General features: G+C 46.7%; 1 protein-coding gene across 1 annotated transcript; it reads right to left on the bottom strand.

Moving 5' to 3' along the window:
• Positions 1-3,070: 3,070 nt before the first annotated feature.
• Positions 3,071-27,107, bottom strand: LOC132996958 (zinc finger protein GLI2-like). The gene is made up of 12 exons (XM_061067329.1): positions 27,010-27,107; positions 21,479-21,675; positions 20,187-20,372; positions 15,527-15,728; positions 15,252-15,444; positions 15,065-15,175; positions 13,243-13,383; positions 10,260-10,409; positions 9,307-9,471; positions 8,077-8,340; positions 6,098-6,443; positions 3,071-5,124 (listed from the first exon to the last, which is right to left on the bottom strand). The coding sequence occupies exons 1-12, from the start codon at positions 27,102-27,104 to the stop codon at positions 3,071-3,073; spliced, it is 4,104 nt and encodes a 1,367-aa protein (XP_060923312.1). The 5' UTR covers positions 27,105-27,107.
• Between the last annotated feature and the right edge of the window lie 564 nt (positions 27,108-27,671).

The following is a 27,671-nucleotide window of genomic DNA, read 5'->3' as shown; positions in this document are numbered from 1 at the left end:
TTCTTGTGTCTGTTGATTCAATCTAACGGAAGTTTAATAAAACATGTTCATCCAGAGTTGTTTCAGAGCTGAGGAGATGACAGATGTTTCATCTCTTCTTCCTCCTGCTGTGGTTTATAGGACCTATACTGCGTCCCGCCACCAGGGGGCGATCCAGATGCTTTGGCTTCACTTTTGATTTTGTTGTCCATCTTTATTTTGTGTAATTTGACCCCTAAAAAATGTGTGTATTAACGTTCACGTGTCACATGTTCACGACAAACTAGAGTTGCTGTCGTTCAGTTTCCTGATGTTTTATGGATCTCGTTTCAGATCCTCCAAGACGATGAAGACTAGGAGGAGGAGGAGGAGGAGGAGGAGCTGGTTCCCAGTCGCCTGCAGGAGGAGCTGTGGTGAGTGAAAGTTTGATTTCCAACCACTAACACGTAGATTCTGTCAAAACAGATTTAAGATCTGCACTGATTCTGCTGATTATGTGTGAAATATTGTTCCAAGTTTTCCTAAAATACGGTTTTATAAACTTTCCCTCAACTCGACAACATCAATATTTTCTCTGAGTCTTCGCTGCCTCTTGTTTCTCTGTTCAACACGTTAAATCAAATATGAATTTAATCCTCAAACCACAGCAGGAATTTAATTGAGTTACTTCTGAGATGAAACATGAAAAATGTCCCTTTTAAAATCCTCCACTTTTCTCTAACACACATTGTCACGACTCTGTTCATTTACAACTACAATAAGATTTATTTGATGAATCTGTGGGAGCGCTGCGTCCCGTCTTTCATCTCCATCAGTGAGTGAAGGCGATGATCTCTGAGGCTCCGCCTCTTGTTCCGGGCCTGGTTGGATTCCAGCGCCCGCGGCTGTTTTCTCTCCCACTTCACATCTCTGACAGAATAAGGAATTCCAGTGGCAAAAGCAATCACCAGCTCCAGATCAAACGTGTCCTCTGCTGAATTCCCTGACAGACTAAAATCATTTGTTCCTCCCGCTAACGCTCAGCGCTGCGGCGCCGGAACCCCTCGCTGCCGCTCAGCCGCTCAGCCGCCGTGTTTTATGTGGTTTCAGCAGCGGCGTCCTCTGGGCCGCTCTGTCAGAGCTAATATTGAAGAACACACGAGCTAACTGCAGCAGCCGCGGCCGCTCGGCACGCGTCTCGCCTCTTCCCCTCCTGTTAGCGTCCCGTTTCATCAGCTTCCGACGCAGGATTTACATGATGTCAGGCCCGCTCTCGCCGGCGAGGTAAGACGAGGTCAGGGGGAGTTATTTCAAAGCCGAGCCGAGAGAGGTCGTGCAACGTCTTAAGAATTTGCGGCGCCTCAGTCTGACTCTCGACAAGAAAGGTTTGAGGAAAGTGCGAAGTCGGCAGCGGGAGCAGGAGGCGGCTTCAAAGACAAAAGTTCTGTTGTTGAATTATTGAAGCGATCAACACTCGAGCAGGAAGTGATCCAGAGACGGATGATGATGATGATGAAGATATTTACTCGACTGCAGCGAGACAGCAGCAGAACAGGGATGTGTTCAACTCTACCAGAGGGGAATCGTTATTAACTAAAAGACTCTTAGTGATTTAATCCAGAACCAGAACCCAGACCAGGATCCTTTTGTCTCCAGGAAATATCATCATCCAGAGACGCACAGATGATGATATTTACTCGACTGGGATGTGTTCAACTCTACCAGAGGGGAATAGTTATTAATGTGAAGGTTTATTTCAGGTTCTCATACTCGCAGCCACTTTAAAAGACTCTTAGTGATTTAATCCAGAACCAGAACCAGAACCAGGATCCTTTGTCTCCAGGAAACAGCTCAAACTGGGTTCAACACAGAAACTCACCTGAATACAAGTCAAATAGATTCTGGATGCTCACTGTTAGATTCCTGTTTGTTGCTTTTCATCATCGTTCCATGTTGTTCACAGTTTATTTCCTGTTTATTTTACATTCAGATATTTCCACATCTTTGTGATGTTATGATATTTGCATGATTCACGTCGAGCACCTCATCGGACTTGAGTCCTAATGAATCCAGGTAAAGTGAAGGAGGAGTAATTACACTAATTACAATAATCCACCTGAATATGTCTCCTTTAAAATACGTAGTTAATAAAGGGTAAAATAGTTTTCTACCCAAACCAGAATCTGAGGAAAAGAGACATTATGGTTTTCCCGTTTTCTACTGAAGGTCAATTTAGTTTTACTTATTTTAAAACCATAATCTTTCCCTTTAACATTAAATTAGCAGAACTCCCACGAGGAAAATAGTTTTTTCACCCAAAACACAAACTTCTTGTAACTTCTTCTGTGTTTAATCACGTTGTCGGTCACTGAAGAATCATCTCATCTCAACAGAAGTAAAAGATTCAGTTTATTGTTCTGTTGACTTTAAACGACTGAAAGAATCTGAGTGAAGGACGACGCAAATTATATTCATGTAAAAAAATCAATATTGTATTTTTTTTAGAAAAATGTACAAATGATATTTACATATAATCAAGAAACTGGTCAAACAATGTACAAAAGGAAAAGTTTGTATTCTCTCCTGGATGCTCGATGATCCTCGTGGAAAACTGACGACCGACGTGTCCCAGTTCATCTCAGCAGCAGTCACACAATGTCTCAGAGGACAGGGACAGTAGACCTGGAACCATAAGAGTCAAAGTATGTCTCTGAGGACAAAGACTTTAAACCTGAACCAGGAGAGTCAAAGTATGTCTCAGAGGACAGGGACTAAACCTGAACCACGAGCTGGAGGAGGAGGAGGAGAAGCTGGGATGAGACAAATAAAGCTGAAGTCATTTACAGTGTAAAACAAGTTCCATGTGGGTTTCAGACCTGGGGACATTTACACATTTTAAACGTAGTCGTAAGCTTTCGGCTGAGCCAGGCACTTCGTAAACCAACTGCTTCCTGTTCACATGTTTTCTACCTCAGGCAAAGAAACAAATATGGCTTTTAAAAAAGATAGAAAACGGCCATTTTAAATAAATGAGACTGTACAGTACAAGAGTCTTTTTGGCACAAAGTCACGTTGAGTCTGTGGTGGTTGTACACAAGGACGGAGGAAGATTCTACGGCATCAGGTTCAGGAACTTGTTCTCCTCGGCGAGAGCGGTCAGCAGCGAGCTCATGTCGCCGATCGCCATGTTGCCCGTGCCCGTGGGCAGCGAGGGCAGCGTGACGGAGTTCCTGGGCGTGGTCAGGCGAGAGGAACTCCGGGACAGGTTCTGGAGCAGACCCGGACTCAGCGTTCCCGACATGACGCTGGAGTGATCCCCGTCGTCCAGCATGCAGTCGAAGTCGATCTGCGTCTGCTCCAGGGCGGCGTCGCACTCGGGAGTCCTGGACGCCGGGTTTCCACCGGAGCTGGGAGACGCCGCGCCATCTTCAAAAGGAGGCGCGTTCCCCACGGGAGAAACCTGAAGGTCATAGTTCCTGTTGGACTCGAAGACTTGAATCTGTCCCGTGTAGTACAAGGCGTTGTCATCAGAGAATAATCTGGAAACCAGCTCTGGGTTGCTCTGGTTCCTCGGGTGCTGCATCACCCTGGACCCTGGATGGAGCCGGTGTAGAGATCTGGGTTCTGCTGGTGGCCTCGGCTGAACGTAGCTCTGGTTCACAGTGTGCAAAGGATTCTGGGAAGTCATGTTACAGTTCTGCTGATCTGAAATCAGGAATGGTCCGTCACAGTCCTCGACTTTAACTCTCACAGGCGGAAACCCAGCGTCAGTGAAACGCATGTCCACCGGCTCCTGGTCGTCCGGCTCCTGTTTGCAGGTGAAGCTCCCGGCTGCTGCGTCCGTGTTGCTGCACCTCGGGTAGCTGGCGTTCCCGTTGTTGTCATAGGGACCGCCCCCTTCGCTGTATCTACGCTGGGCGCTCATGGCTTCGTTCAGATTGGACGACGTCTGGAGTCTCTGCTGCCGGAAGCAGTTTGCTCCTGGTTCAGTGTTGGTCTGCTGGTTGGAGCTCAGATGGTTGTACATGGATCCGAAGCTGTGGTTCTGCTGGAGGACGGCCAGGTTCCCTCGGAGCTGACCGGGGACCGGGTGGTTCCCTCGGACCGGGCCGGGGACCGGGAGGTTCCCTCGGACCGGGCCGGGGACCGGGTCGGGGACCGGGAGGTCGTCCCTGTGGTCCCTCAGGGATGAAGAACATTTCTGCTGCGCTGGACTCACGACGGGCGTTCTTCTCTGATAGTACGACTGCTGTGGGAGGTTTCCTTGGAGCTGCTGCTGATTGGCCGACGCTCTGCAGCTTGTTTCTCCATCGGCGTTGAAGTCCGGCGGCGCCAGGTCGTCCTCGCCCGTCTCCATGGTGACGTGCTCAGAGATGCTGGGCGGTCGATGGCTGTACGAGTAGCGCTGGTGACCATCGGCCCTCGAGCAGCCGAGCTGGGCGGAGCGGTGGCGATCTGCAGCCGGAGGCGGACACGGCTGCCCGGCCCCCCCCCGGCTCAGGGTCCCGATGCTGTTGTGGCGCTGCAGCTGCGGCGGGTCGGAGGTCACACGTCTCACCGGGTCGCTGGCTCGGCGCGGGACGTGAGACGGCGCCTCGTGAGGCATCAAGCTCCTGGTGCGGTAGCTGCTGTGCTGCCTGTAGGGGAGGCCTGTAGTGGGGGGGCGACCCTGGGGGTCCTCGTACCGAGCCGTGTGGGTCTTCAGACACATCTGGTCCAAGTAGGGAAGAGGGGTAGGTGGTGCCCCCCCGGTGGCGGCGGCATACTGCGCCTTGAGGTGGTAGTGCTGGGCCGGGGTCAGGCTGAGCGGGCTGGCCACGCCCACGCCGCCGTACACGCCCGCTCCTCCTCCGCTGCCCCCCCCACAGTGGCTGGTCTGGCTGGAGCGCCGCGAGAGGTCGGCGGAGATGGGGTCGTAGGAGTCGGCCGAGCTGAGGTTGCTGGGGCGGTTGGCGCCGAACGTGGAGGTCTGGCTGGAGCGGCGGCTGGAGCAGCATGGCGAGATGCCCGAGGAGCGGCGGCTGTAGAGCGAGCTCAGGCTGCTGCAGCTGCTGTCGCGGCGCCCGGACGGCGGATCCAGAAGCGTCAGTTTACCGAAGCTCAGCTTACCGGAGCCGGAACCAGGGAAGGACACGGGACCTCCACCCATCGTCTCCAGGAGGGAGCCTGAGGAGGAACAGAGGGAACGGGTTGAGAGACGAGTGAACATCTGACTTGAGTCCTAACGAACCAACGTGAAGTGAGAGAGGAGTAATTACACTAATTACAATAATCCACCTGAATGTCTCCTCTAAAATAAGTAGTTCATAAAAGCAAAATAGTTTTCTACCCAATCCAGAATCTGAGGAAACGAGACATTATGGTTTTCCCGTTTTCTACTGAAGGTCAATTTTTGTTTTACTTATTTTTAAACCATAATCTTTCCCTTTTTACATTAAATGAGCAGAACTCCCACGAGTGAAATAGTTTTTTCACCCAAAACACAAACTTCCTGTAACTTCTTCTGTGTTTAATCACGTTGTCGGTCACTGAAGAATCATCTCATTTCAAACAGAAGTAAAAGATTCAGTTTATTGACGGCTGATGATGGATCCTAACTGGTGCCAGTGGACAATGACTGTGGACTATAGTGGATCTGGTCTTGATGCTGGATCAGGTCTTGCTGCTGACCAGAGACTATGATGCAGCAGGACTACTTCACATACCGTACTGAAGTTATCCTTCAACATGTTTCCCCTCATCATTGCTGCTGAAACCTTTCTCCTGATGATGTTCTCCTCTACACATCTGTGTCACTTGTGTCCGTCCTGGGAGACAGATCCTCACATGTGTCTCTCTGAGGTTTCTACGTGTCTTCACCTGTTAAAAGGGTTTTTAGTAGTTTGTCCTGACTCTTGTTGAGGGTGAAGGACAGAGGATGTCTCACCATGTTAAAGCCCTGTGAGACAAACTGTGATTTGTGAATGTGGGATATACAAATAAAGTTTGATTGATTGATTGATTGCTGTTGACTCTAAACAACTGAACTGTTCAGAGCTTGTGGAGGAACAGAGGAAACGGTCTCAGAGAAGGTTGAGACCCAACCGGAGCCTCATGGAGTTCTACCCAGACTCCTCCTCCTGGTGGTGTGTCTGCTCACCGCTTGCTGGTACGGGTGGGAGCTTGGTGCCGAGGACCGGGGGGGCCGGGTGGTTGGCCCAGCGGCACGAGTCCCTCACTGTCTTCAGCTTCTCCTTCTTCAGATGCTCCAGGATCTGACTGGTGCCGAGCTGCTTCCGGAAGTGGAGGCCGACCGCCGCGCCGCCACCGCCGCCGCCGCCGCCGGAGGAATCCTCGAATCCCACGGACTCCAGGAAGGTCAGCTCGTCCAGGCTGCCGCCGCTGAGCGCCGCCATGTCTACTCCACTGTCGTTGTTGGTGGCGCTGCCAAGTGGCGATGGTTCGCTGCTACATGATGACTGACCGCCAGGGCTGGACTGATACACCTGGACCCGAGGAAGAGGAGGATGGAGAAGGGAGAGAAGGGAGGAAAGGAAAAGAGAAAACAGACGATGAGAAAACACTCGACCACTCGTCCTGAAGAAGTCTTTCTCTTCCCCAGAACAGAAGTGGCGCCGTGGTGAACACGAGGACCCGTGAGTCACCGGCTCTTTTATCCTCCCACAGCCTAATTGTAAATAATGAGTGTTTTTTGGGATGGGGTGAGGAGGTGGGGGGGGGTGGGGGGGCTGCACCACAGATTACAGGCTGGCGTAGTCTGTCTGTGAATTAGAAATGTGCAGGATGAAAGGCTGCGTGAGCCCGAGCGCCGGGCGCCATCACGCGGAACTCGGATCTGTGGGCGGAGCCGAGTTCAACTTTTATGTGAATAGAGAGATTTTATTTTTACCACCGGGACAAAAACTAGTTTTCTCATTCTTTTTAAAAGACTAAATCAAACCAGTGTCTCTAAACTTCCATGTAAGGATTCACATGTTCATCCTGAGTTGATTCCTCATGAAACAATAACACTCGTACAGTGTCTTTCCCTCCGAGTCGGCCCCTCCCACTTTCCTCCTCATGTGTATTCTCTGGTAAAAAGCCGTCTTGATCTCAGCTTGATATCTGGCTCTGTTTGCTCTGAGCTCCGCGGCCAATTCCCAGTGTTTGAATATTAATCCTGAAGTGTCTTTTATCACGTTCAGCTGCTCTGACGGCTGCTTGATGGGTTTAAACTGCGTGTGCACGGGACGAGGTCGTGTTAGAGCCACTAAACTATTACTACTCTTTCCTCTGAGGGGTTTGAAAAAGGAATTTTACAAAATCCTGCAGCAGCTGGAAACTGCGTACAAAACTAACATTGATCCAGTAACTCAGAGGTCTACGCTTGGTTAGAATTTAAATTAAATACATGATAAAGGTGTCAAACCTCCAGAAGCTTCTCTAGATTCAGATGTGATGGTTTGTTCGTTTTCTGCAGGAAATTAAACTCCAGTTTCCTGCTGTTGTTGTTCTCTTGTTCCTGTTTTTAATCACAAAGCCACAACTCTTCTTATTCAGTTTATTGAGCTGTTGACTTTAAACGTCTGAACTGTTCAGATCCTAAGGAAAGGATCTAATAGAATAGAATTTAAATCAAATACATGACAAAGGTGTCAAATCTCCAGAAGAGAAAGAAACTAAGCTCCAGTCTCCTGATGTTGTTGTTCTCTTGGTCTTGTTTTTAAAACTCTTCTTATTCAGTTTATTGAGCTGTGGACTCTAAACGACTGAACTGTTCAGATCCTGCTGTTCACAAACTGAAAGGAAAGGATCTAATAGAATAGAATTTAAATTAAATACATGACAAAGGTGTCAAATCTCCAGAAGAGAAATAAATTAACCTCCAGTCTCCGGATGTTGTTGTTCTCTTGGTCTTGTTTTTAAAACTCTTCTTTTTGGAATGGAACTGGTGTCAAAACAAACTGACGGATGGTGTAAAATGGTAAAAGGTGAGGAGTAATAACCACGGCTGATCTCACCTCAACAAGGTCTGTCCGTGAGGAAAGTCAGGAGAGAGAGAAAAATGCAGAATCAAGCAGCGAGCAGGAGAAAGATCAGGAGGCGGAGCTACGACTGAGGATCAGGAACCCGACTCACCACCGAGTTCTCCGTCTTGATGGACTTCACGTGCAGGTAGTCCTCCATGCCTCCGGGGGAGCCGTTGTCCGACATGGCGTCCTCTCTCCTCCCCGTCTCGTTCTCGCCGTTCTCCCGGGGCGCCGGCGGCCAGGGGGGCAGGTCGCCGCGCTGCTTCTTGGTGACGTGCGCCTCGGGCCCGTGCACCGTCTTCACGTGCTTCCTCAGCGAGCTGGGGTCCGTGTAGCGCTTGGTGCAGCCGGGGATCTTACAGACGTACGGCTTCTGCAGACGCAAGGAAATAACTCAGTTCTATTCAATAATAGACATAATAATAATAATAATAATAAACTCCATAGAAATGGGTTCAATAGATTTTAAAGTTTTGCAGACGGACAAACAAACATCATCATATTTGTCCTTATTTTGTTATTTCATAGAAAAACTGAAAGAAACTGACGACATCTTGCTTGAGGATCCGTTCAGAGCAGGAACAACGTGTAGCTAGCCTGTTATATATTTGAAGAATGTATGAATATGAGAATGAAAGAACAAGGAAATGTTTTGGACAATCTGAAGTGGTACATAGCTGTTAATATTGAGGTGATATAATATATAGTAATTGTTGATTTTCAAGCATGAATACTGACGTCTGGAAATACACACTTAAATATATTTCCCATATTATAACACTCATTCTTGCCAGAAGTGCCTTTTGAGTACTTAATGCTTTATGTACTAATTTCTAGATTTCTAGAAATTAGTACATCATTTTGAGTTAGCTTTGGTTAAGGTTGTGTGTGTGTGTGTGTCTGTGTGTGTGTGTGTGTGTGTGTCTGTGTGTGTGTGTGTGTCTGTGTGTAGCAGCAGCAGCAGTGTATTCCCACCCCGCCGCCCCGCTGATGGAAAAGCGGCGAGTTTTCTGAACCGCTTCCAGGTTTCATTTTCTATCCTTCGCCCGCAGGTGGTCTCTCTCTGCGGTGCGGAGGGGGGGGGGGGCGGCGAGCATGATTCGCCCTAATGCATTGTGGGCCGTCGTGCTCATTATGTCTACCCCTCATTATTTACTCTGCGTGCACCGGGGCGCTGAAGCAACACACAAACACCGACACCTGTACGGATCCGCCTGCGTTCCCTAAAACCTCATTATCTCTGTGAAGGAGATGTGGGTCGCTCGCCGCCGCCGGAGCCGACTTCCTGTCGCTGCTCGCACTTCCTCATCCTGACGAGTTCAGGTCTCAGTGTTCTCACCTCGTTGGAGTGCGTGCGGTTCTGGTGCTTGGCCCGGTCCGAGGCGTTGGAGAAGGCCTTGTTGCAGCCCTCGTGCTCGCACACGTACGGCTTCTCGCCCGTGTGCGAGCGCAGGTGAGTTTTGAGATTCTCCAGACGAGAGTACGCTTTGCAGCAGCCTTCGAACTGAGGAGGAACAAACCAGTGTCAACTTTCTCTCAAATATTAATATTGATTCATATTCATAATGGTAACAACAGAATCATTATTTAAATATGATGAAAAGCTGCAACTAAACACCACAGATAATCTACTTAAACATGATTATTATTTGTTGTGCGTTGAACAAGTTTTATTTATTTAACTACTTATATTTTTGTATCTATGGATTTCCGATACAAGTAATACAGTTTAAACATTAATAAGCTAATCTATATAGTGAAGTATTTGTGATTAAGGAAGAGACTGAGGAGGAACAAACAAGTTTCTCTCAAACATTCATGTTGATTCATATTAATAATGGTAACAACAGAATCATTATTTAAATATGATGACAAGCTGAAACTAAACACGACAGATAATCGACTTAAACATGATTTTTATTTGTTGTGCATTGAACAAGTTTGACTTATTTAATTCCCTAAATATTTTCATCAGCATTACAGTTTAAACATGAATAAGGTAATACTATATATAGTGAAGTATTCTCAGTTCAAACTTTGCAGTTTTACTCATATTTAAAACATGGACGAGGTTTGAACTCTTAATGAAATCTTCAGGGAGAAAAACTCGACTTCAAACAGCAGCCGAGAGATTTATGTGTTTTTAATAATCGACCATAAGTCGAAGGAGACAGAACTCTTCAATCTTTGTGTGTTTTACCTATCTATGGAAACAACATGTGTTTGTGTGTGGGTGTAAAGAAATGCACACAGTGTTTAGACAGAGTGCCCCCCCCCCCATGCGTTACCCACCGTGCACTTGTGTGGTTTCTCGCCCGTGTGGCGCCTCATGTGAACCACCAGCATGTACTGAGCCTTGAAAGGCTTCTGCTCCCGGGAACACTCGTCCCAGCGGCACACAAACTCCTTCTTCTCTCCGTGGATGTGGTCGTTGTTGATGTGCTGCGGGACAGACACACACACACACACACACAGATGAGTTGTGTGTCCACTCAGAGGAAGTTGTGTTGCTCTCACATCCGGATCCTCAGTGAGCGTCTCCGGGGACGAGAGACGTCCGAGCTCCACTAACGAGATTCTTCACATCGGCTCGAATCAAAGAGACGAGAGGCGACCGTCTCACTTATTAAGTTTTATTGTTTTAAAGCAGGAAACTTAATCTGTCGAGGCCTGAAGAATATTAATGTAGAAACACCATCACATGCTTTTTGGTGATAAAATAATATTCAGATCTACTGTAAATCTGCTCTATTCTCAGGTGTCTGTAAATTATATATTTTTAGGATTCGAAAGGATGAAGATCTTTTATTTTTTTCGATATAAAACATTCGTCTGGTTACGTTTTATTGTCTTGAAGCAGGAAACTAAATCTGTCGAGGCCAAAAGAATATTAACGTAGAAAAAGCTGATAAAATAATATTCAGATCTACTGTAAATCTGCCGTTGTCAGGTGTCTTTAAATTATGTTTTTAGGATTCGAAAGGATGAAGATGTTTCAATCGTTTCCCTCCCTTTTATTTTTTTATATAAAACATTATTTACTGCATAAATCTCCTTATTTCACAGTTATTGTCCATAATTTTGCCTTTAAACTCTTTTTCTTTAAAGGAATATCTGAACAAAAAGTTACAGTGATATCACATCGGCACGAATCAAAGAGACGAGAAGCGACCGTCTCACTTATTATCCTCTGGTTATGTTTTATTGTTTTAAAGCAGGAAACTTAATCTGTCGAGGCCTGAAGAATATTAACGTAGAAAAAGCTTTACATGCTTTTTCGTGATAAAATAATATTCAGATCTACTGTAAATCTGCTCTATTCTAAGGTGTCTTTAAATAATGTTTTTAGAAATCGAAAGGATGAAGATCTTTTTAATTTTTCGATATAAAACATTCGTCTGGTTACGTTTTATTGTCTTGAAGCAGGAAACTAAATCTGTCGAGACCTGAAGAATATTAACGTAGAAAAAGCTGATAAAATAATATTCAGATCTACTGTAAATCTTCTATTCTCAGGTGTCTTTAAATTATGTTTTTTTAGGATTCGAAAGGATGAAGATGTCTCAATCGTTTCCCTCCCTTTTATTTATTTTGATATAAAACATTATTTACCTCATAAATCTCCTTAATTCATAGTTCTTGTCCATAATTTTGCCTTTAAACCATTTTTATTTGAAACCTGAACAAAGCGTAACAGATATTATCTTATTAATTTTCCTTCAGCCACGAGATGAATCGTGACCATGAATCATTTAAACCCAAAAATATTGGAAAACCCAAAAGTCAAAGGACTGTTTACGTTCTTGTTCCCCCTGAGGATTGTGGGTAGTGTGTTCAGAAAGCTCCTTCTTCTTCATGTTGTATTTGGGAGACGAGAGGAGGAAGTGATGGATTATGGGAAACGTGGTCATAATTAGAAAAGGAACAATCCAGCTCCCGATTCCGTGTGTTCACAGGAATCACTTCAGAATCTCGTATCTGAAACCAGAGGTGAGCTGACGAGTTCCCTCCCAGGAATCTGAGTCTAATGAATGATGGACAGCCCCCCCGCCCCCCCGCCCCCCCCGGACCCTCACTAATCCCCCTCTTCTCTCTGTGCTCCAGTGGAATCGTGGAATGCTTAAGACCCTTTTAACCAAGACTCTGCTTGTTGTGATGAAGGGAAACGAAACCCGCGGCGTTCTGGAGAATTCAGAGTTTTAATAAAATCTCAGAGAAGTTTCATCTTGACTCAGGTTCACCCACGAGTTTATTCTTTATTATATTTGTTTTAAACTCCAGGAGAGAAGTTTAGAAGTTGATCTTATGTATCTTCTTTCATCTTCTTCTTCTTAAGATTCAGTCGACCTCATGTTTTAGGGTAATAATTAAAAATGCGTTTTTTTCTCACAGCCCTGGCTTTGTTAGGGGGCGTGTCCGGTTCACAGCTAGACGTGCATTATGCAAATGTTGGTTCCTGAAGCTGGATTGTTTGAGTTCTGTAGTTATTCAACATGAAGATTGAGGTGATGCAATCTGGGATCTGGCTTTTTCTAAATGTGCAGTTTAGACTTTTATTGGAGACGTTTGATCGGAGACAATTGTTTGTTCAGTGTTTCTTTTTTCAGATTTTTAGAATAAACATAAACCCTCTGCAGAGTTAAGATAGATAGATAGAGAGATAGATAGATAGATGGATAGATAGATAGATAGATTACTTTATTCATCCCCGAAGGGAAATTAAGTCGTCATAGCAGCAGGTATATTTGAATACAATAAAACACAATACGATAGAATAAAATAAAAAATATTGAGGTAGAAAGAATAAAAACAGAAACACAAGATAAATAGGTAGATAAGGTGCAGTGGCAAGATGATGGTAATAGTACTGATGATATGATGGTAATGTTATTGTTAGACAGTATATAAAAATAGTACAGTATATATAGTATATAATATAACATAATATATATTTATATATGATAGTAATTATAAAGGACCAAAGTAAGAAGTACGATTTAACCGGGGGTTAAGTCGGACTACTGAGGAATAAAGTTTTACCACAGACTTTGGTCCTTTTAACTCTGCAGAGCTTTTATGTTTATTCTACAAATCTGAGGAAAGAAACACTGAACAAACATTTGTCTTCGATTAAACAATAAAAGTCTAAACTTCTCATTTAGAAAAAGCCGGATCCCAGATTGCATCACCTCCATCCTCCCTGTTGAATAACTACCGAGCTCAAACATCCAGATTTCTGTGTCAGATTGAGATGATTATGATTCTGAATCCTCACGTGCACCAGCTGCTCCTGCGTGTCGAACTCCTGGCTGCAGCGCTCCCAGTGGCAGTTGGTCTCGTACACGGCCTCCGGCTCCTGTTTGCACTCGTCCCCCCCCGCCTCGTCCTTCAGGTCCAGCGAGCTGCCGAGCCGGTTCTGTGGACGCAGCATATGTTCACCTCGCGTTAATTTCTGCTCGTTAATTATCCATTTTTCTCTCCGGTTCTCGTGCTCGGAGGCGGAGTTCGCAGCGAGCGCACGTGGAACAGTTTACGGCCTCCAGCTGTTAGGAATCACAAGCGAGTGTTTTCCCTCCTGAACACCGGGGGCAGTAAATTACAGACACGTCCCATCATGCAACAGTGAAGTTAAAGAGGCTGGAGTCAAGTTTGTTTTGACAACTTCTGCCACAAATACACACACGTGATTTCTGTTTAGAGCTCCGGCTTGTGATTAGGCAGCGTGAGCCCGAACCAAGCAAACACAGAAGTACCACAGCGTGACCTCTGAGAGGGCGTGGCCACGCTGGAGGTCAGGCTGCAGGGCGGGGCCTCTGTCAACAGGTGGCAGCACCTCTACTACGGCGTAAAGAATCTCTTCACACGTGTGATACAAGATGAACGACAACACCTTTGTGTTCTAATGATGCTTCACACAAACTATAACATCAAATCTGATGTGAGTCTTAAAACTGGTTTTCCAAAAATGTTAAAGTGTAATTTGAAGTTTTTAAATTTAACAAAAAGTCCCCAAATGCTTTTAATTTTGTAAGTTTACATTTTCGTCAATTTCCTCACATTCCATAATTATTTAAATAAGAATTAGTTTTTTAATAACAGTCCACTGAAGTCCCACTCCTCCCATTTGTACAATTTCCAATAAAACATCTTCACAGAGTAATAAACAGATTCAACTTTCCAAAATGTGACAATTTTCAAAAGATCCTAATTTGCAAATAATGTGATAAATTTACTTCAAAGATTTACTCTATTTTTTTACTTCCTATCTTTCCAAAAATATCCACTCCTTTAAATACTGTGATCAATTTCCTAAAATGATGAGAACTTCCCAAAATGTATTTTTCTAAAATAGCCCCACTTTGAAAATCTGCTCTTTTTAATAACTCGGCTCCTGAATCATTTCCCAGATTCCGTCCTGACTTTTCACTTTTATTACTTTTCCACAAACGTCCAAACTTCCTGAAAAGTCCTCGGTTTCTTTCTAGAATAAAAATCTTCAGTCTTTTAAAACGTCCTCGTGTCCGAAGCTCCGCTCGTCCTCCGGGAGACGTTTTGTTAGAAAGAGCTCGTGTGTGTTTTAGGAATCTGACACGTGGCTCCACCAACACACACACACACACACACACACAGACACACACTCTGCTACACAACCTGCTGACTGCAGCATGTTTGTCGCTGCCCCACGCACGCTATCTTCATCAATTCTGCCGGCCCCCAGACGCCGCCGCACGCCGCCGTCCCCATGCATCACGCCGGGCGCCGCCGCAGATTTGTCAAAGGAAGAAGAAGAAAAAAGATCCTCACGACAAAGAAGCTCGGCCGATATTTCATGAGAATGAAGAAGTGCCGTGGCACAGTTTACAGTGCAGGGGGGGGGGGCACCAAATGAATGGATGCAAAGCTCTTATCATCTGGACTTTTTCTTTATCGCGGACATATTTTACAAGGGGGGTGGGGGTTGGGGGCGGGGCTCCCTGGGGCCGCGGAGCCGGATTCAAACAGGAACAGGAAGTGAAGACGTGAAAACGCACGGGAGCTCGTCACAGATTCAAACCGTCTCTGCTTCCTGCGGCCGGGGGGGGCGGGAGGTCTCTTACCGGTGAACACGGGGACAAAGGCCTCAGTCCCTCGGCCTCGCTCTTGACCTTTGACCTCTTGGTGGTCATGGGGTCGACTGAGCTGCTGACGGCCGAGTCGCTGCCGTGGTTCTGAGAGAAAGAAGAACAATGTTTTAACGACTCTTAATGATTTAAAGATGATCTGATGTCTCACTGAGGCGTTTACCTTTGACATCAGGTCGCCGTGGTGGACGGACGCCGACAGCGAGGACAGGCCGAGGCCCGGCTGGCGGCTGGAGAAGACGGGCGGCGGCTGGATGAGCGGCGGCGTGTGGCCGAAGGCGCTGAGGCCGCGCTGCTGGGAGAGCAGCTGCTGGTACGCCATGGGGTTGATGGGATGAGGGAAGGGGAAGGACGGACTGCGAGGAGGAAACATGGCGTTGAGGTTCAGATCATCGCGTCATGGCGTGCGTGTGTGATGCTGCGTCTGCAGGTCGTTACCTGAGTCCTCCCACCGACAGGTGACCGTACGAGCTGCTCGCCGCCGAGCTGGAGCGAGAGTTGTTGATGTACGCCACCAGCGAGTTGGGCGAGGTGCGGATCATCGTCTGCAGGTCGATGCTGGCGTCCGACAGCGGTGAGATGGACAGCGCTCGCTTCCTGCTCATCCGGGGCGTGAGTCTGGGGCTGGAGAACCGGGACACTGTGGACACAGGTGAGGTCAAAGGTCACTCTGGGGTTAGAGGAACAACACTTCTCTGAGATCAGAGTCATGAAACGTTTGAATTGAAGGATCGGCGTCGTGTGGCGTCTCGTGATGCCCCGCCCCCTCCCTCCAGACGCCTCCTGCTGAGCGTTGAACCTGATCACATCAGAGTCTTGGTCCTGAAGAATGATTCCTGGAATCTAAACGCTCACTCGTCTCCTCCGTCCTCCCGCCGGCCCGCGTCCCCTCGCTCGGGCTATTTCAGGATAAAGCGTTGAGGAGGGAGAGCGGCGTGATTGATGGCGCCGCTGCTTGCTCGCCGCGGCGCTCCGACCCCACGGACCCGGGACGAGTCTTTCAATAAGTGCTGGAGATGGATTCCCAGCGAATACAGTAAACAGTTTGTTCAGGTGATGGAGGCGGAGACTTTAAGTCCTCTGAACACGTCCAAGTGACACACATTTCAAACTTAGCTCCTCCTCCCAGTCTGTGAGGTCAGATTAATAAATATAAATAACGATAAATTATGATAAATTATGATAAATTAATGTAAGATAAGCAGCTGTTTTCATTTAAATGTCAGCAAACAAGTGAACAACTGTAAAAGTCCTGAGATTCCGAATTAGGATTTTGACAAACAGAACAAAGCTGGTCGCTGAACGAGAGCTGAGAGAATTTAAATCTGTATTCTAAGACAAATAAGAAGTTTTAAGTTTAAAAAACAATTCTTCCACATTTTGCACCCGACCTTCAAACCCTCTTCCTTTGCCCTTGAGCAAGAAGCACTGGACCCAACAGTTTGAGTTTGTTTTTAAAACACTTTGCTCCTTAAACGTGTGAAACTCAGTAGATCTGTGTCTGACCCCATTAAGATCCAGACATAACTAATCAATCTCCCACGATTATTCCCCAGAATCTCCTGAGATAAGAATCGTGTTAAATGAGAGCGATTCACACTCGATTGATTTCACTGGAGGAAACGAACGCAGAGCGACGGGATCGATCCTCGGCTCCGAGGAGGAAACTCTTCTTCCAGCGATGGAACGCTTCCATGTTCCAGAATGATCAGTTATTATACAGAAGATCCAGAAACACTCAGAACTCTAGATATGATCTGTTTTGAGTTTAAAATGATGCGAAACAAATAAAAGCAGCAAATCCTCTCGTTTGAGAAACTGGAGTTTGTGTTTTTGCTCAATAAGTAAAACTAACCGATCGTTTACAAGCAAAATTGTAGTTTTTTGCCAATTAGTACTCAATCCTTTGTCTTGTTTTCCTTTATAATTAATGATCGTCTCTCAGTCTTTATCTTGCAGCTGCTCTGGAAAACATTTGTCAGTCGAGTGTTTTCAGGCACAGAAAAAGAAACGTTGGTGTTCTTCCTTTTTTAGAAGATCTTTGACTGAGAGGATTTCTGTTTCCACGAAGCAGCTGCGACTTCGTTTGAACCTGAAAGCGTCCGATCGCTCTTCAGTTACACACAGACCACAGTGGAGACACACACACACACACACACACACACACACACACACACAGACACACACACACACACACACACACACAATCCCACTCAGTCTAAATCACTCCACACACTCTTCTCCGTCCCTCCCGGTGGCGGCGGCTGCTATAAATTACAATAGTGCAGGTGGGTGGGGGGGGCGGTGGCGGCGGTGGAGATGGCGGTAGAGATGTGGGGGGGAAGGGGGGGGTCGAGCGAGGCGTTTCCATTGGTCCATTCATCAGAGGAAGCGGCACATTAATAAACACATCTCCCCAGAGGTGAGAGGAAGTAACAGAGATGAATACGTCTGCCAGTCCCGAGCGGCTTCGTCCAATCAGCTTTCAGATAACAGCTCACCTGATCCTCTACACCTGCCCCCCCCGCCCGCCACCATCATCAGCCACCACCCCCCCGCCCCCCCCTCGCCGCCACGTCTCCGCTCTCCCTGGTTAAATGAGTAGATTAGCGTCCCAGGACACGTCCCACAGACGGTAAAGTCTTTTGAGCGCCGGCGTCCCGCGAGGACACGAGATGGTTTCTTCTTCTGTGGATTATCATTCAACTTCCATATGTCCCCCCCCCCCTCACCCCCCCAACCCCCCCGACGTCTCCTCTACACACAGACAACACATGTTGGACTCACAACAGACACACAACCTCCGAGACCCCGGCGGTAACGACCAGGCTGGAAGTGGGACACGCTGGATTCCAGAGGGATGGGGAAGTGGAGGACAGGAAAAGATGTCCAGGACAGGAAGTGGAGGACAGGAAGTCCAGGACAGGAAGTGGAGGACAGGAAGTGGAGGACAGGAAATCAAGGACAGGAAGTGGAGGACAGGAAGTGGAGGATAGGAAGTGGAGGACAGGAAGTCGAGGACAGGAAGTTGAGGACAGGAAGTCCAGGATAGGAAGTGGAGGACAGGAAGTCGAGGACAGGAAGTTGAGGACAGGAAGTCCAGGATAGGAAGTGGAGGACAGGAAGTCGAGGACAGGAAGTTGAGGACAGGAAGTCCAGGATAGGAAGTCCAGGACAGGAAGTCCAGGACAGGAAGTGGAGGACAGGAAATCCAGGACAGGAAGTCCAGGATAGGAAGTGGAGGACAGGAAGTCCAGGACAGGAAATCAAGGACAGGAAGTGGAGGACAGGAAGTCCAGGACAGGAAATCAAGGACAGGAAGTGGAGGACAGAAAGTCCAGGACAGGAAGTCCAGGACAGGAAGTCCAGGATAGGAAGTGGAGGACAGGAAGTGGAGGACATGAAGTAGAGGACAGGAAGTCCAGGACAGGAAGTGGAGGACAGAAAGTCCAGGACAGGAAGTGGAGGACATGAAGTAGAGGACAGGAAGTCCAGGACAGGAAGTGGAGGACAGAAAGTCCAGGACAGGAAGTGGAGGACAGAAAGTCCAGGACAGGAAGTCCAGGATAGGAAGTGGAGGACAGGAAGTGGAGGACAGGAAGTGGAGGACAGGAAGTGGAGGACAGGAAGTCCAGGACAGGAAGTCCAGGACAGGAAGTCCAGGATAGGAAGTGGAGGACAGGAAGTGGAGGACATGAAGTAGAGGACAGGAAGTCCAGGACAGGAAGTGGAGGACAGAAAGTCCAGGACAGGAAGTGGAGGACATGAAGTAGAGGACAGGAAGTCCAGGACAGGAAGTGGAGGACAGAAAGTCCAGGACAGGAAGTGGAGGACAGAAAGTCCAGGACAGGAAGTCCAGGATAGGAAGTGGAGGACAGGAAGTGGAGGACAGGAAGTGGAGGACAGGAAGTGGAGGACAGGAAGTCCAGGACAGGAAGTGGAGGACAGGAAGTGGAGGACAGATGTGGTCACCCCCAGATTATTTTTTGTAAAGTCGCCATAATTTATTTATTAGATTTTAATTCTGACAGATTTGACGTAACGACTCAAACGTTTCAGTTTAAAACAGTCGCCTGATTTATTTTATTCCAGCTTTTCTCAACTCATTTTCTACATTTGTTTACAAGGAGGAAGTTGAGATGCTTCTTTATTTACAGTCTGTGAAATTAATATTAACTTTTTCTATGAATATGATTCTTTCATCTGGAAACCAGCAGCTGAACGTCTCTGTGCGTCTGAGAGTGAGAAGGTTATTTCTCACCTTCGTCCTCGGGTTCAAACCAGCGAACACACGCTGCCCCCCCCCCCCGGGAGCGCCAGCCAATAAGTCCCGTGTGTTTATGGAAACGTGCTGGCGGAGGTGGGGGGGGGGTGGGGGGGGGGCACCTCGGCCGTTTGAAGTAGTTTGATATGAAAAATGTATACGAGGCGTTTTTTTATTTATACGCCTCCGCTGTGATCTTTGTTTCATCATCGACCTGAACCTGGATCTGATTCTGATTAATCAGCGTCAACGCCGCTCGCCGGACACGGAGGCGTGGAGCTGACTCCGCCCCCTGGTGGGCTTCTGAGGAACTGAGGATCGTTCTTCTCTGCTGAAGCTCACACACCAGGTGGGAGGAGCTTCAGTCTTATACTTAATATCCGTCTAATCAGTTTCTAGTTTGACCTTTGACCTTAATGCTGCGTTTAACCTCAGGTATAAATAAAATAATAATAAAAATAATAAGGTATAACTAAATATATAATAATTTAATAACGACGTCCTGCCACACACCAGGAGGGAGGAGCTTCAGTTTTATACCTGATATCTGTCTAATCAGTTTTTAGTTTGACCTTTGACCTTTAGCTGCGTTTAACCTGTTGTCGACCAATAACTAATTTACCAGAAGAGAAAATTTACATTTCAAAATTATCAATAAAGATAAATTCAATAACGACGTCCGGCCAGAAACCGAGCTCGACCAATCACGAGTCAGTCTCCGCCCACTTTTAATTCTGAATTAGTTAATTAAACCAAACTCACTTGGTTTCTTGACACAGTATAAATGTGTAATAACCTTCTCCCCCCCCCCCCCCGCCGCCCCCCCTTACTCACCGTCGAGGGGGGTGATGTAGTCGGACAGGTGGGCCCCCGCCGCCCCCCCGGCCCCTTGCATCAGCAGCTCGCCGTACGGGCTGCGGTGGCTCGCCATCAGGTGGTAGAACTCCGCTGGGCCGGCCCCCGGGGGAGGGGGGGGGGGCAGGCCGAACAGCCCGCGCTCCTTCAGATGCTCGTGGGCCACTGTGGGGGGGGAGAGAGGGTGGGGGTCGGAGGAGAGAGAGGGGGGGGGAGGAGAGAAGGAAGGATGAAGTGAGGAAGACGAGGGAGAACAAGGGGCGGAATTCCTGCTCCGCCCACCTCACGCTGAGAATGAATGGATTGAGGGGCCGGGGGGGCCAGGGGGGCGGGGCCAGTGATGTGCAGCGGCCCATGTAGGCGTCACACCCCCCCCCAACCCCCCCACTGTTCCCTCAGTCCCACAATAAAACAAACAGAATCAGATGAATCAAGTGAGAGAAAAACACTTTGACATTTTAAATCAGAGCTGAGCTCGACTTCACGTGAAGGAGGCGGAGTCACGCGGGAGAGGAGGCGGAGTCCTCGTGGATTTAAAACAGTCAGAGGTCAAATCTGATTCACGTGTTTGTGTAGAAACCAGAAAACTCAAACTGCTGCGACTGATTCACAATTATTATCTTAACTCTTAATTTACAGTTTGAAACAAAAGCTTCTTTTATTTCAACGACTCAGTGAAAACATTCAAACACATTAATAGAAAAGCTTTTAAATTAATTAATATTCAAAACCTGAAGAGGTTCAAATACTTCAATTACGATAAATACAATCTACGGTGTGTAGTGAATTAATCTGTGTAAAAAGGGATAAACAAAGAGATTTTCTCTAACTATATATAAATAGAAATAAACACAATAATTCTGAAGTTGAGCTGCTCACAAAGTTTTTCTACAGACTTTTACTTTGAAGGATCCACTAAACTACTCTTAATTTACAGTTTGAAACTTTATTTCAATGACATTCAAACACATTTATAGAAAAGCTTTTAAATGAATTATTATTAAAAACCTGAAGAGGTTAAACCATACAAGAATAATTAAATTACGATAAATAAAATCTATGATGAATGAGTCTATATAGAATGGACCAACAAAGTGATTTATGCATTTCTTACTTTTCTCTAACTATATAGGAATGGAAATAAAACATTAATTCTGAAGTTGAGCTGCTCTCAAAGTTTTTCTACAGACTTTTACTTTGAAGGATCCACTAAAGAAACTTTAGAGATTCAACTCCTCGTGTCACAGGTTCGATCCCCGGTGGTTACTCACGGTCGGCCGGGCTGAGGCCTCTGGCGGCGGCGATCATGGACAGCGTGGGGCTGGCGTGCACGGAGCGCAGGTAGTGCTCCATGTGGGGGGGCACGTAGGGGTGGGGCACGCCGAAGGGGGAGTCGCCGGTCGCCACGGCGCCGGGCGAGAGGCGGATCAGGGAGATGTCGGCGATGCTGCCGGTCAAACCCACCGGGCTGAGAGAGAAAGAGAGAGAGAGAGAGAGAGAGAGAGAGAGAGAGAGAGAGAGAGAGAGACAAACATGACTAAGCATAAAGCAGCTGTGACATCACATCCTGCCCTCGAGCAACACGCTCATCTTCATATCATATTTCTCGTCAGATTCATCAAACGCTTCAGTTCTATGTCACTGATGACCTCACTTCCTGTCTCCCCCCCCACTCCTCCGGCGAGCGTCCTCAGTAATCCATCCTCCAACCTGATCCTCCAGCTCCGCCTCCCCGTGTGACATCACGTCTAACACGGTTCCGCTGGCGAGCGTTTGTTTGATCAGAGGAACAGGTGAGGTCGGGGTCACGAGGAGGAGGAGGGGCTTCGTGTGGCAAGTAACCACGGGGCGTTGTGGGTGTGGTTTATCGCGTTGGTTCGTCTGAAGAGAAAAGTTCAGGTTGGATCTCGAGACTTTTGTTGGAAGATGATCACAGATGAGAAGGAGGCGTGTTGATGAGTCATCTGACACTTTGTGATGTCACAAATGTTTGATTTGTGATTGGTTGAAACTTTGGATCTTTTCTCTGGATTTAGTGACAAACTCCTTTTAAGTTTAAGAAAATTATCAAAATGAAGATTCTTTCACTTTTAGTCTCTTTTTGTGAGTTGAGCTCCGAAGACGATTCAATCTTTTCAGTTTTATCAGATTTCAAAATATCGTGAAACTTCAAAAAACAGGTGATTAAAGTTAATTCCTCAGATGTTTCAGATCATAAATCCTCAGACTTTCATCTTTAAATATTAACTCTTCATCATCTGAGGTTTTATTTCTCAGGCGTTGTTGGATTCCATCAGAAGTTTCTCTTTGTCTGAGAAGATAAAGACGTGTTTTTCCACCTGAAACAATAATCAGATTTCAGTTTTAATAATGGACGCTCGGCGCCGTGTCTCCGCCTCCAGGTGAACGCCGTCTCACTCTGTGTGGCGTGCTAACGAGCGGCTCCGCCTCCTGTGAGAACATGAACATCTCCTATCAGCTTTGTTCTGGAGCACAAAGGAGCCGCCGGCCTTCAGGAAGCGATGGAGTCTCAGTGTTCAGACTCTCAGAGAGGGGTCCGGGGTCCGAGGGTCTCGGGGGTCCGACACAATGCTCGACCCTCGGAGCGTGTCGGCGTGCGGCGCCGGGCAGCGGCGTGAAACGGGAGGAGGAGGAGCCCGGTGTGGGGGCGGCGGAGGGAATTCACACGCTCACACGTTGAGAATCAAAGTTTCTTTCTCACGTTGTTTGTTCTAACGTCAATAACTGAGGAATCTCTTAACTTATATTATATTAATCTGATTGTTGATCCAAATCTAAAACATCTCAGGATCTGATGAGTCATCATTTAAACTCTGAGTTTAGAGAGAATCCGTCTCTCTCACATCTGGACGAGTTCTCCCTCCTCCTCCTTCCAGATGTTGCTCTTTGTTTTTAACGAGGTTTTTAACGACTTTATGATTCAAACACTCAGAGAAACACGAAGATCCTCGGTCACAACTTTCTCTGAACATCTCTGACGTTCAGACTGGATCACGAGACTTTTGTTGGAAGATGATGAGAAGGAGACGTGTTGATGACTCATCTGACACTTTGTGATGTCACAAATGTTTGATCTGTGATTGGTTGAAACCCTGGATCTTTTCTCTGGATCCTGGATTCAATGACACACTCCTTTAAGTTTTAAGAAAACTATCAAAATGAAGATACTTTCACGTTTAGTCCCTTTTTACGGGTCGAGCTCCAGAGATGATTCAATATTTTTAGTTTTATCAGATTTCAAGATTTCAAAATGTCGTGAAACCTCAAAAAACAGGTGATTAAAGCTCCTCCTCCTCCTCCTCCTCCTTCCAGATGTTGCTCTTTGTTTTTAACGAGGTTTTTAACGACTTTATGATTCAAACACAGAAACACGAAGATCCTCGGTTACAACTTTCTATGAACATCTCTGCAGCTATTGAATTATTTAAAAGAATGTTTTTTTTTTAATGAGTGATTCATTCTTTTTTATTTTAAGGTTTTTCACTTTTAATTATTAATTATTTAAAACATGTAACGTAAATAACAGTTTAATGGTTTTTAGTGAGAGTTGAATCTGAGGAGTGGATGTGAACAATGTTCTCCTGCATGGATGTGAGGTGTGTTTCTCTTTGTTTGTGCGAGCTGTGTGCGTCTTGCCTCTTTGTGTGTGTGTGTGTGTGTGTGTGTGTGACACCAGAGATGAATTACAGTGTGACAGTGACTCTCGTCTCCGGTGTCGGGCTCAGGGAGCCGCTCTCTGATTTAGATAAATCACTCCGGCTGAATAAACTCCCCCTGTTGGTTTACGAGTCGACTGCGTGAAGCGGACGCCTCAAACTTAACAGGCACCCCCCCCACCCCTCCCTCCTCACCCCCCCTCCTGCAGAGGAAGGGATGACCTACATACAAACAAACACATCACAGCGCCCGCAAATCATGGCCTCCTTAACAAGTCATTTCATCATCTCGTCCTCGGAGCCGGACTCTGAGTCTTTCATGCCACCTTCCTTCACGCTGAATCTGAAACTCGCTTCTGTTTGATTCGGAGAGGAAGCTTCACAGATCTGTTCGCTCACGTCTCTTTTCATTCAGAGCCGACGTGTCAGATTCCGTCCAAAGCTCGAGATCGAGACGTCAGAACTTCATCTGCAGACGTCGACTTCCACAAGAAGCAGAAACGAGTCGGAGTCTAAACGCTGAACAGAGTCTTGATCCTCAGATCTGTGTCTTCACCAGAAGCCTCAAATATTGTTTTTTGCCCCAAGAGGTGAATTCATAGCCAGACGATAGATGAAGAGCTCAGATATTTCATCTCCTCACACAAGCAGATTGTGTAGAAACTGTGTAATTGTGTGTTTAACCCGATGATCATGAAGCAGACCACAGAAAGACTGGAGGCAGGTGTCCCACTTGGTGGTAGATGTTACAAGATGTTGTTAAGATGTTTAGAAGTCGAGCTGCTGTTGTCTCCTCAGGGTTCGAAGCTTTAACAGCAAAGTTCTCAGAAGTGTTTTCTTCTTGTGTTTGAACTTCTCTGCAGGGAGCCGCACAACGATGACTCAGCAGTTTGTAAAGAGGTCAGAGTGAAACGTAGAGAACCCGGAGCTGAGGACAGAGGAGACTTCAGACAACAGATCGTATTCAGGGTAAATGTTCTTTCTTTGACCTTCATGAAGAACTGACGGACCTGGAGCTCGAAACGCACACAAATATATAAATATTCATCGTGTTTTGACATGAAAATCTACAGTTTTATGTTTAATTCTAAACACTGGAGCAAAGCGATTCCTCCATGTGTCTCCTGAAGGTCTAGAAGGTCCCTCAGGTTTCATTCGTGCAACTAGAAAAGCTTCCAGGACTCTCGTGTCCCGTCCCGTGATGGAGGAGGAAGTAGTTCCTCTTCCTGTAACTTCCTCGCCTCGCTGTCAGCTCCCGGCGCCGGCGAGGGGGGGGGAGAACCCGTCCCCGGGATCCAGCAGAAGAAGAGAGAGGAGGTTTCCCTCTCGGCTGCTGCTCATGACAGGCTGACAAAATAAGCAGCGCTCTCATTACGGGATATGCAAACAATGATGAAGGGGACGGCGTGGAGGTGTCATGTTAGACAATCAGGGAGCGGACCTCTGACACGCTGCCGCGGCAGGATAACAAACTGCCACGAGCCGAGGACAAACTGCCGCGGCAGGCGACAAATGACACCGCACTTAATTTGCTGCGCAATGTTCCTGTAATTAGGTGAATTTGGCAGCGGCCGGGCGGAGCGACAGCCAGATCAAGGTCTTGATGAATTAGGGTTCCACTGTCAAGATCAAATCACATTAATCAAGGTGGCCGAGTCCGCAGACAGCCGCCCCCCCCACCGCTCCCCGCCCCCCCGCCCTGCACTCTCCCAGCCGGCGTGATGAATGGCTCCGCTGCCGCCAGGCGCAAAGTATGCATCACCATCAAATCTGTGAATTTAAATGTGAGACACTATTTGGAGAATTCTATTGACTTTTTTTGTCCGGGCGCCAGTTTCCTCTGTGGTGATAAAGTAACTTTGAACTGAAGCCGGAACCTCGTCGCTCAGTTTGAAACCTGCAGCGACTCTACCCCCCTCCACACATATATATATATATATATATATAAATATATAAATATATATATATTTAATCTGTTTGGATAAGCTTTAGAAACTAACTTTTGAAAGATAACAGCACTTTGCTTTCAACGACATCAACATGTCCTGTAACAAAAGTCTAATTTCTCCGTATTTAAAGGCTTTTTAATACAAATTTCCATATGAGTCTTTACTTACAAACATAAAGCATCTTCAGCCTTTGACTCTGGAGTTTTTCTGGAGCACATAACCGACTCTACGTCCAAAAACTGAGGTTTAACCACGAATATAAATCATGTGATATCATCAAAGCTCCAGAAAACCATAAGAAAACCAACAATATATATATCAGTTCTGTAAAATGCCCGGTCCTCCTTCAGGGTCGATGTTTGAATAAAAGAAAAAGTGGATTTTCCAGCAGATGAAAGGAATAACAAATGTGTCTCGTATCAAGCCCAGTTTTCTTTGTACTTCTCTATTATGGGATGGCGTCTGTGAACCCGGACGCTCGCCGGCGCCGCTGCACCGTGACCTCTGAACACCGGGAGTTTAATTACCGCTGTGGCCCCGGGGGCAGTGCGGCTGCACCACACAGATTAGTCCACACACAACAAGCCATTAATGAATATCAGGAGGTGTGTGGTGTCGTCGGTGATGGATCCGGTGCTGCAGCGGCTGCTAATGGAGACGCCGTTATTTATTTCACCTCTTTATTTACTCTGGAGCAGAAAGTAACTGAAGAACAAGTTTTTAATCTTCAGCTCGAGATGTGTTTTATGTTTCTACGTCTCAGGAGGAAATATTGTTCTTTTTTTTACCCGTAATCATTATTTATTTAAAGGTTTATTTGTAGAATATTCAAGATTAAATCATCAGTTTCCATATTTTGGATTCAGTTGTAACATCTAACTCGTCTGTAACAATAAGTCGAAGTGTGTCTTCTTCTTTCTCATGTTACTGCCTTGCTCAGTGGCAACTCCGCTTTTAAAGCAACTCCTCAGTGCGTCCCGGGGGTTCGATCCCCAGATGGTCGGTGGCTTGCCCACATAATCAACCTTTAACTAGAATTTTGATTATTCACTTTGGACGTCAGCGTGTTGTCATCTGCTTTTCAATCTGAACTTGGCGAACGCTCGACTCTCATCAGAACTCACGCTCGCTCTCAAACTCTGGTTCCCCCCCGACAGGATGGAGATGACCACCTACCCGTGCATGGCGTGCAGAGCGTGCGGCTCGTAGTGGTACCGCCCCTCGTGGTGGCGCATGTCGATGGGGATCGGCGTGTGGAAGGTGGGGAACATGTGGTGGGGGGCTGCGAGGAGAGAAGAGCAAAGAAGAAGGGAGTTAGACGGGCGAGAGAAGGAGGGAGGGAGGGAGGGAGGGATGGAGGGAGACTTCAGAACAGAAAGGAGAGAGATTTCAAACGGGCAACACGAGGTTCAGAGAAGCCGAACACTTTCCTGTAAAGTTTTGGCTCGATCACACGAGAGAAGTGGAATAAATAAATAATCAAAGTCATCCTGAGAAATCCAACATCTGAACATAAAAGATCTTCTGACAAAGATCTGCAGCTTCACAAGCTTTGAACCTGAGGGGAGGATGGAGGGTGGAGGGAACAGCTTCCTCCTCTTCCTCTTCCTCTTCCTCTTCCACAGACTCAGACTCTCAGAGGACACACGAGTCCACTGTCATCATCTGATTCTTGATTTATTGTTTATTATTCTCCAAAGTGAAACTCGTGTTCTGTCTGTTTTCAGGTTGGAGACTCGTTGACCTTCGTCTGTCTGACCCTCGGAGGTGAGAACATGTTCTTTAAGGACAAAACACGACCTTTAACTTGACCAAAGACACTTTGTTTTATCTTTTAT

This window comes from Limanda limanda, chromosome 23, assembly GCF_963576545.1.
Source record: "Limanda limanda chromosome 23, fLimLim1.1, whole genome shotgun sequence".
In the NCBI taxonomy this organism is placed as follows: Eukaryota; Metazoa; Chordata; class Actinopteri; order Pleuronectiformes; family Pleuronectidae; genus Limanda; species Limanda limanda.
This window is presented reverse-complemented; position numbering and strand designations above follow the sequence as displayed.